Raw genomic sequence first — 10,821 nt, forward strand, 5'->3', positions numbered from 1 at the left:
AATTTCTCAATATTGTTTTTCTTTATTGTTATAGTCTGGTGCTTTTACAGTGAGCCGTGTGTTTTATTTATTTGTTTGCTTATTTATTTGTTTGCTTGTTATAGTCTGGTGCTTTTACAGTGAGCTGTGTGTTTTATTTATTTGTTTGCTTATGCTTAGACTCTTAGTCTAAATTTCTCAATATTGTTTTTCTTTATTGTTATAGTCTGGTGCTTTTACAGTGAGCTGTGTGTTTTACTTATTTGTTTGCTTATGCGTCAGTCAGTCATCTATCTAACGCTTCTCTTTTCTTTCTCTCTCTCTTTTGTCTGTCTCTCTTCCCCCCCGCCAGACCGGGGCACGAACGCGTGTCCCCTGCATCGGCAGGTGGACTCTCAACCACTGCGCCACCAGAGAAGCCCTCTCCATACTCTTTCATTCTTTGGTCCCTTAACGATGTTTTAACTGGTACCTTATAGTTTTAGTAAGCCTAATCTTAAAATCGTAGTCCCTTCCCTTCCCTGAATAATTTGCCCTCAGAGAGTTCCATCTCTCATTTTTGTCTGTCAGTGATAGCCTCTCCACATCTTCTTGTTTGTCTTCATTGATTTGGTTACATCTGGTGGTTTGGAATGGTGTGTAAATTTGTGTATTTTATTTCTTTGGTTTAAAAATTTTTCATATCATTTACTCATTTAAGGCAAAGAAATGATAAAATACCAGAATTCCAGGTAGAATTTACTAAGTCCCAAATTGGCAGTTTGATATGCCCCTATTCGGACATTATTAATGTATACATTGTAATTAATTTTATAGGAAGGTTTTCTGCATCTGCTGTTAAACAGATTTTATAAAATGATAATTAGTACAGGATGAAGAAATGAGATGTCATTGTGAAAATGTCTGCAGTCAAGTCAAGTCATTTCCTATATTTGTAGAATTTTTTTAAAGAAATGATTCATGTTTTGGAGCAGTGACAGCTTAAAGTTTATTAAAATTGGAAAATTTTTGTTTAATATTATTATAAAACTCAATTGATGAGGATGAAATTGAAAATAAGTCATTAGAGTGCTTAGCTAAGAAAGATGAATAAACTCTATTCTAAATTTATATTCTCCTACTTCATGTCTTCCCAAAGCATTTTTGGGGGATGAGAATTGAAACTAAGTTAGTTGAGGTTAAGAATTTTTTACAGAAGTTTGGTAAACTCCCCAGAGACTATCCCTGTAGCCAGGGCATAGTTTCCCAAACCACTAAAGGCTAGGCCAGAGCAATTAATGACTCATAATGCCAGTTTACAGCAGTATTTTACTTTGCACAAGTGGAATTATTTGTGCTATTTCAGCTGCTTTGACCAAGCCTTTCAGAATCATTTTGTTCAATTTTGAGCATGCTTTGCACATAATAAGGATAAATACCACTTCACTAAAGTATAGTGGGGACAAAAAAATCACGTGAATGTTATTCTGAACTTTCCATTGCTTATAAAAGAAGATTGTCCACTGAGTGAACATCAGGAATAATGTGAGTAATACAGAGAGCAGTCCTGTTGCAAAGGGAAGATGATAATTTTGAAAGCACGGAGGGGATAGGTTAGGGCTAGGATAGATATATTGGCTAGACTCAGAGCAGAGATACTTGATACAAGTGTGCTAATGGTTGGTAAAGAAACGACTCAGGAAAGTGTCAGGCTGAGTAGGATGTTAGAACCGTGTAGAAGCCCAGTAGGTAATCTGGAAAGTTTGTTGTTCACATTATCATTTTTATGGTTAATCTGCAATGGTCTTTGGGGGAAATATTTTGAGGGCCCAATGAGCTTTTGGTTCATATGTGTTCACAAGTCATTTGGAAAAGAAGACAATGTGAACCAGTGGTTGGGATTCATATTCATTTTAACGTATCTCCGCAAGTATAGCGGTTTATGGGGGAAAAAAATCCCATTTGATTTACTAACTCTAAATTATTAGCCTTAAAATTTTTTGTTGTTGTTAATATAAACTAGCACTGATTTCCCAAGCCATGGTTACTTAACTGATCTTCTAAAACTTGAATCCATTCATGTGTGGTTCATTGATGGTCTGTGAGGGATGACATCAAATCGCCTTTGCTCTGGGCTGAGGGTTATGTTAGGATTTGATTGTGGCAGTTAGAGGAGCCTCCCTCTGGGTAAGACTTGAACTGTGTTGGGGCCCTGACTCCATGGCATATGCTGTCATTCAAACTCTGCTGCTGCTTTCACTGTGTGACCTTGGGCACACCCTTTAACCTTCATCTTTGAAATGGGGATAAGTCCTTACTGTGCTGAGTTATTGTGAAAATTAAACTTAACATTACATCTAAAGAAGAGTGCCCCTTAAATGTTAGCTGCTATTATTATTGTTATTACTATTAGGGAAAAAAAAAAGCTAGAATAATAAAAGGCTACTTGCTCTGAGGTGTATACAGGTGGCTTTCTCTTTTTTTAAATTTCTTATCTTGAGGAGGATGTTAGTTTTAACAGGTGCTATATAGGTGGGTCACAGCCTCTTTGGGTAGCCCTTTTGGTAGTTTTTTCATTTGGGAGTCCAGCAAAACCTCTTTGTGGTGGTGTCCTTACGTGCCCAGGCTGATCTGGGGGAAAGCGTTTAAATCTCCCCTTTGTTTCAGGGCGTGGGACTGGGCAGAGGTGCAGCTAGTGGTAGTAGCTCTTGTGGTCACCTTGGCCGCTCACCGCCCCACTGCCATCACGGCATGTCTAATTTCTGTTCTCGCTGTCCCTGTTCCCCATTCTGCTGCGACTCCCACAGACCATGTTTGCTTGCTGTAGCTTTGTTACTGTGCTTTCCTCCCCCTTGTTTCCAGCAGGAACAGCTTGCGGTCCAGAATGAGGAAAGAAATCAAATACGACTTGACATTTAATCATTATCTTGTAGCTGTCCAAAGAGAGTATTCAGTATATGATGCTTCAGCTGAAATGGGATGTGTCCTCTACAGAGTAGTCCCCACATGGAGGAATACACCAGATGGGCCAGATGCAAACTGGTGAGAAAGGAAGGGTTGTAAAGTAGTCTCCTGTCATTCTTCCAGCAAATACTTCCTGAGGGTTGTACTAAGTGCTGAGCACAGGGCACATTGTGAACAAAATAGGCCCAAATCCTTTCTTTATAAGCTTACAGTCAGAGACAGAGACTCTTCTGGAACCTTTCCACGACGGCCCATTTTGCCCACATGAAAAACCAGAATCTTTTTTTTTTTTTTTTAATGTATTGTATTTATTTTTGGCTGCGTTGGGTCTTCGTTGCTGCGCCTGGGCTTTCTCTAGTGTGGCGAGTGGGGGCTACTCTGTGTTGCAGTGCGTGGGCTTCTCACGCACTGTTGCGGAGCATGGGCTCTAGGCACGGGCTCTAGGCACGTGGACTTCAGTAGTTGTGGCTTGCAGGCTCTAGAGTGCAGGCTCAGTAGTTGTGGCGCACAGGCTTATTAGTTGCTCTGCGGCATGTGGGATCTTCCCGGAACAGGGCTGGAACCCATGTACCCTGCATTGGCAGGCGGATTCTTAACCACTGTGCCACCAGGGAAACCCAAAAAGCCAGAGTCTTTACAATAACCTAAAAGGCAGTGCAAGATCTGCTCCCCCCTGAACCCCCTTACCTTTCTGACCTCATCACAGGTCACTGTCCCCTGTCTTAACTGGTCTTCATGCTGTTCTTAGATCAGACCAGACACACCCCTTTTTTAGGGCCTTTACACTGGCTACTTCCTCTGCCTGGAGTGTTCTTCTAGATAAATCCTTTCAGCTAACTTCCTCATGTCCTTCAGGTCTAAATGCTACCTTTTAGGTGAGGCCTATCCTGACCAACCTATATAAATTACAACCTACAACCTTCCCAGCAATCCTGACCCCTTTTTCCTTGCTCTATTTTTTCCATAGTAGTTACCAATTTTTAACATATAATGTATTTATTTGTGAGATAAGTTTAATGAGGGCAGGGATCTTCTTATTGTTTACTGAAGCATACTAAGTGCTTACCTAGGTCAGTAATAGGCATATAGTTGGTATTCAATAAACATGTTGAATGAATGAAAATGAAAAGTACTATGGAAAATAATTAAGAAGGGCGTACTAGTTTCCTATGGCTGTTGTTAAAAATTACCAAAACCTTGATGGCTTAAGACAACAGAAATTTATTCTCTCACAGTTCTGGAGGCCAGAAGTTCCACATCAAGGTGTCGGCAGGACTGTGCTCCTTTTGAAGGCTCTAGGGAAGAATCTATTCCTTGCCTCTTCCAACTTCTGGTGGCTCTAAGCATTTTTTAGCTTATGGCCCACATCAGTCTCTGCCTCTGTGGTCACATTGCCTTCTCTTCTCTCTCAAAATTCCCTCTGCCTGTCTTATGAAGATACATGTAATTGTATTCAGGGCCCTTCCAGATAATCCAGGATAAGCACCTCCTCTCAAGATCCTTAATCACACCTTTTGTCATGTAAGATAATATTCACTCTTTTGCCATGTAAACTAATATTCACAGATTCTGGGAATTAGTACGTGAACATACCTTTTGGGGGGCCGCCATTCAGCCCACTACAGATCCTTGAGTTACAGGGGGAAGAATCATCTCTGATGCACCACGTAGTATAACACAAGGATACAAGGAAAGCCAGGAGACGGCAGTCATCCATTTCCCCCCTTATTACTGAAATTTTCATTGAGATTACATTATTTTTTTCCAATTAAGCACACACACAGAAGAGCACAAAGAATAATATTACAATTTCCACGCGCTGGTCTTGGCCTCCCCAGTTGTTAACATACTGACATAGTTCCTCCATATCTTCCATTCTTTTCTTTTTCTTCCATTCTTATTATAAGTAAATCGCATCACAGCTAAATTCCAAACCCCCTATGCTCCCATTCCTGTTTCCATTTCCCTCCCTGCTCATCTAGAGGCCGTCACTGTCATTGATTTGGCATATGCCCAATGCATAGTGTGTAGCTTTACTGCACATATAACTCTTCATACATAATATACGGAGTTGTTGTGTGTGTTTATCTTAAAAATGTTTTTCATACATGGCATTATAGTGTATGTAATATTCTGCAGCTGGCTTTTTTTTTTAATCAATCCAGGTTGATAGGTACAAATCTAGTTCAGTCATTTTTTTTCTGGTACGCGGGCCTCTCACTGTTGTGGCCTCTCCCGTTGCGGAGCACAGGCTCTGGATGCGCAGGCTCAGCGGCCATGGCTCATGGGCCCAGCCGCTCCGCGGCATGTGGGATCTTCCCGGACCGGGGCACAAACCCGTGTCCCCTGCATCGGCAGGCGGACTCTCAGCCACTGCGCCACCGGGGAAGCCCTAGTTCAGTCATTTTAACTGCAGCTCTAAGTGGCAGGTTCTCTCTCTTTCCTGGCTTTAGAATGTATATCCCAGAGAAGGCCTTTGATTAGCCTAGCCTGGGTCACATGCCAGTACCCGTTGGATCAATTTGTGGGTTCAGCACTGGGGGGCTTTGATTGCTCGAGCTGGGAATACATGCCTGCTGCTGTAGCCATAGGGTCAGCCTACTCTGCCACTCTCATCAGAATCACATGCATTTGAAGGATTGTTATAGAAAGAAGTGGAAAAGGATTTGGGGCCGACAGAAACACAGATTGCCACTTGAGTTTCAGCCCTGAGCTTGGACATCAGGTCCTCTGGGAAGCCTTCCCTGACTCCTTAGATTGTGCTCTGTGCCCTTGCACTTAGTATATTGTCAAGTAGTATATTAATTCACCTCTCCTTGAGGTGCAGTCCTTTAGGGCAGACTGTGTCTGTCTTGTTTCACTCCTGTACCTCAGGAAATGGAAGGTCTGACACACCATTCCCTCCTCACCACATATTTTTGCCTGAATGATTCCACCGAGTGTAACTTACAACCTCACTTCCTGTGAATGGGTTCCTGCCAGGGAATCTTGTGTGGCTGTGACATGTTTGCACCTACCTTTCTGCCCATTAAATTCTGGCTTTTTTTCACATCATTTGGTTTGTGTGGGTGACTTGGCCTGTTTTGGATTTGCTTTTTCTTATTTAATAGTGAAAATTCAAGGAAAGATGAAATTGCTAAAATCCAAACTCAGACTTCCTTTGCAAAATCTTTAGAGTTGAGCCCTGCCAGGCCTTTTTCATCCCACTTTCCCCTCAGCTTTCATGTGTGCACAGCAATTTCTTTCTAACCTCAGACATGCCATCAGCAGAATGTGTTTTATGCAAAGTTACTTCTGAATACCTTCTTTAGCATCAGGAGAATGTGGATTCCAATGGGTATAAGATGTATTTGGAAGTAGCCGTAGCAATCATAAATGGTCATAGCAGTCACAAATTATTGAGTGCTGTTTCTGACCAGGCATGTGGGGAAGCCCTAGTTCAGTCATTTTAACTGCAGCTCTAAGTGGCAGGTTCTCTCTCTTTCCTGGCTTTAGAATGTATATCCCAGAGAAGGCCTTTGATTAGCCTAGCCTGGGTCACATGCCAGTACCCGTTGGATCAATTTGTGGGTTCAGCACTGGGGGGCTTTGATTGCTCGAGCTGGGAATACATGCCTGCTGCTGTAGCCATAGGGTCAGCCTACTCTGCCACTCTCATCAGAATCACATGCATTTGAAGGATTGTTATAGAAAGAAGTGGAAAAGGATTTGGGGCCGACAGAAACACAGATTGCCACTTGAGTTTCAGCCCTGAGCTTGGACATCAGGTCCTCTGGGAAGCCTTCCCTGACTCCTTAGATTGTGCTCTGTGCCCTTGCACTTAGTATATTGTCAAGTAGTATATTAATTCACCTCTCCTTGAGGTGCAGTCCTTTAGGGCAGACTGTGTCTGTCTTGTTTCACTCCTGTACCTCAGGAAATGGAAGGTCTGACACACCATTCCCTCCTCACCACATATTTTTGCCTGAATGATTCCACCGAGTGTAACTTACAACCTCACTTCCTGTGAATGGGTTCCTGCCAGGGAATCTTGTGTGGCTGTGACATGTTTGCACCTACCTTTCTGCCCATTAAATTCTGGCTTTTTTTCACATCATTTGGTTTGTGTGGGTGACTTGGCCTGTTTTGGATTTGCTTTTTCTTATTTAATAGTGAAAATTCAAGGAAAGATGAAATTGCTAAAATCCAAACTCAGACTTCCTTTGCAAAATCTTTAGAGTTGAGCCCTGCCAGGCCTTTTTCATCCCACTTTCCCCTCAGCTTTCATGTGTGCACAGCAATTTCTTTCTAACCTCAGACATGCCATCAGCAGAATGTGTTTTATGCAAAGTTACTTCTGAATACCTTCTTTAGCATCAGGAGAATGTGGATTCCAATGGGTATAAGATGTATTTGGAAGTAGCCGTAGCAATCATAAATGGTCATAGCAGTCACAAATTATTGAGTGCTGTTTCTGACCAGGCATGTAGATGGAGGTGTCATCTTTATGCCTGTTATACAGGTGAGAAAATGGGAGCTTGGAGAGCTCAGTGATGCACTCAAGTTCTCTCAGCTCCTGAGTGGTAGAGCCGGGATGCGAATCCACACACTGACACCAGAGCCACGCTCCTAAGGACCATGTTCTGCTGCTTTTTATAATCATGAAAGAGTAAAGCTGGGGTTTGAAATGTTAAAATAGATAGCTAGTGGGAAGCAGCTGCATGACACAGGGAGATCAGCTTTTTGACCACCTAGAGGGGTGGGATAAGGAGCGTGGGAGGGAGGGAGACGCAAGAGGGAGGAGATATGGGGATATGTGTATATGTACAGCTGATTCACTTTGTTATACAGAAGAAACTAACACACCATTGTAAAGCAATTATACTCCAAAAAAGATGTTTAAAAAAAAAAAAAAGCTGGTCAGCTGGGGTTTGGTAATAGAAAAGGACATTGAACAGATCACAAATAAGGAATGGAGTTTTTGCCATAAAGCTTTAATAAAGAGAAAAAGCATGAGGAGGAATCAACCCAGATCTTAGAACAATAACCCCACAGCCTCTGTGAGGGAAGAAGGAGCCAAGGTGTGTGTACGTGGGCCTGAAGCCATGTGCCACGGCGTAAACTGGCGCCACAGTCCCTGGAATGTGGGAGAGAGAATACACGCTGCCCAATGCTTTTTCTGCTTCCAGCATGCCCTGTAGCCCTGGGACTCTGGCTATCACAGCAGCCATTTAACTGGGAAAACTTTGAATAGGTGGATAAACATTTAGACGTAAAACAAATTTCACTTAGAATACCTATGTGAAGCAAAATGGAAACTGTGGGAGAGGCAACGCGAGAAGTTCACAGCAGGCAAGCAGTGGAATCTGATTATATGCTACCACTATTATTAAAGATACGTACAAGGCCACCGATCCTGCGTTTCTTAGTGCTGTTTTAAATCAGTATATACAAGGGCTTTCGCAGGTTCTGTGTAGATCTCAGTGTCTGTCTCCCAACCCTGTATTTACTCTAAAGTCTTGTATTATTTAGCTCTGAATTCTGTTACCATGAATGTTTTCAGGAACATAACCCCTACAGTTGGAGGAGATTACTGATATCACTAAACTTGATAGGATAATCTGTGCTCTTTGTAACCTGTCTCCTATGCTAGGTTACTGTAAGTACCTTCCACGGAGGGACACTGTATCCTGCCTTTGTAATACTTTGCTCAGTTCTATCTAAGTAAATACTCTTGGTTTATATTTGAATAATGGTGCTAATTGCATAGCAGGTCTGTGTTCCCAAATGGGGTTATCTTGTTTCTGTCCGTGGCAAACAGTTATGGGATAAAGGATGGTATGAAAATTGAGTTGTGTTTTTATCGCTTTCTAGGTTGCATCACAGCGTATTAGCTCAGTGGACCTCTCATGTTGTAGCCTGGAGCATCTGCCTGCCAACCTCTTCTACAGCCAAGACCTCACTCATCTCAATTTAAAACAAAACTTCCTAAGGCAGAGTCCCAGTCTGCCAACTGCAAGGGGGCTCAATGAACTGCAAAGGTGAGCATGCAGAAATGAGTAGATAATTAGGGAGGGGAGGGGGTGTCAGCTTCTGGTTGTTTCTTGAATATTCTGACTAAAAAGCTACAGTTAGTAACCTTTCTCTTTCAGAGGGCAGGGTAATAGGACTTTAGTAGTGAAGACATTTTCAGTTCTCATTCTGAAATTTTTTTCAAGGTCTCTGCCTTTGAAGTGAATGATTTATGATAGTCATTACCTGGATAGATTTGTATAAGAAGAACACTTCTCTTTAAATCACTTGTATTTCTTAACCTGTCTACAGATGGGTCTGTGAAAAGTTTATATTTGCTGTGTTACTTCTGAACTCTAGGGGTTTGGTCAGATTAATTACTTCTTTCAAAATTTACAAAAGGTCAGTTTTTTCCATGAAAAGATATTTCCTTAGAAATTTAAGAACGAAAGTTTAAATTCATTAATACCACATCATCTGGGTGATAACTGTATAGGTTTCAAGAGTCGCATGTGAAATGAAAAGGGTCTGCTCCTCTAGTTAGAGGGAAGGGGCTTTATTTGCATTTATCTGAAACAGATTTAAGAATTTACCATATTCATTTCGTTTTCTTTTTTGGAGCAATGATCAGTCTTGATTCTGTGGTAAATGAAACCTCTGATATATATATTTGTTGCAAATATTGTGAGACTATAACTACAGAAGGATATAACTTTAAAATAAATAATGGATAGTTCATTTGTTCTTAAATGATTGATAATGATCAGAGATTAAACTATGGAAATTAACCATTACGATTATGTGTTTATGGTTTTTTAACATCCAGAAAGAATAATCCAATAAGTATTTATATAAAGTTTGAGCAGACATGTAGAATAAAGGAAGAGTATTTTAATTTTCTTTTCAGATGATTGTGAATATTCTTCTTTGATATTATACCAAAACTTGACAAGTGGTAATTTCTTAAATGTTGGTTTCAGTGTGGAATGTAAAATCCTATCAGTGGACTTTTAAAATTCTTTTACATTAGGATCCATTGATCTTTCTCGTACTTTGAATGGATCTTTGCCCATACATCCTTTTATTGCATTAAGAAAATACTGATTTGTTGGATAACAAATGAGATTTGGAATTGGAAAATTCCAAGGTTTGGAAAATTTGGAATCTTGGAAAATTCCAAGATTTGGAATTTTGAGATTTGGAAAATAATGATTTGTTGGATAACAAATACTCAAAAGAAAATACTGATGTGTTGGATAACAATGAGATTCCAGATGTTAATGTATTTCATTATGCAGTTTCAAGAAGTGACAGTTGTTAATATCACCACTGATCCCATCAGAAAAATCTTTAAGTATTGGGAAGTTGTCAGGCTCAGTGTGGAAACAAGTTTTCCAAAATCTTAAATTTCAGTTGAAAGCTTGAAGGCTACCCTTGGCAACAAATACTGTCAGTTGTTTTTCCTGAAGTGACCTTCTCACTTCATTGTAGAGAAAACGTCTGCCAAGTACCCAAGTCTGAATACTGAGTTTGTCAGTTGTTCTTTCAGGTAAAAGTGATATTCCATGAACATTGTGACTAGTTTGGCTGACAACTCAAATAATCGTACAAGGGTTTTCCTTGGGATAACCATCATAATTTATACAGCAGAAGTGCTTTATGTGTACTTCCCATTTTATCACCCAGAAAATAAAAAAGATACGTATTCAGCGGTTGAAATGTAATACAAATAACTTTCTTGCATCATCAAGGACATTTTTAAGTAAAATTGGCATTATGCAATATTTTTTGAATTTTATTTTATTTATTTTTTTATACAGCAGGTTCTTATTAGTCATCCATTTTATACGCATCAGTGTATACATGTCAATCCCAATCTCCCAGTTCATCCCACCACCACCCGCACCC

General features: G+C 40.6%; 1 protein-coding gene across 1 annotated transcript in view; it reads left to right on the forward strand.

The window, feature by feature from the left end:
- Positions 1-10,821, forward strand: part of PHLPP1 (PH domain and leucine rich repeat protein phosphatase 1) — a 211,647-nt gene that overhangs the window by 123,132 nt on the left and 77,694 nt on the right. The window contains exon 4 of the mRNA XM_007463703.1: positions 8,776-8,942. Coding sequence (XP_007463765.1) covers positions 8,776-8,942 — 167 coding nt within the window. The remainder of the gene's footprint in view (positions 1-8,775; positions 8,943-10,821) is intronic.

The sequence above is a fragment of the Lipotes vexillifer genome, unplaced genomic scaffold (genome assembly GCF_000442215.2).
Source record: "Lipotes vexillifer unplaced genomic scaffold, Lipotes_vexillifer_v1.1 scaffold868, whole genome shotgun sequence".
NCBI lineage: Eukaryota > Metazoa > Chordata > Mammalia > Artiodactyla > Lipotidae > Lipotes > Lipotes vexillifer.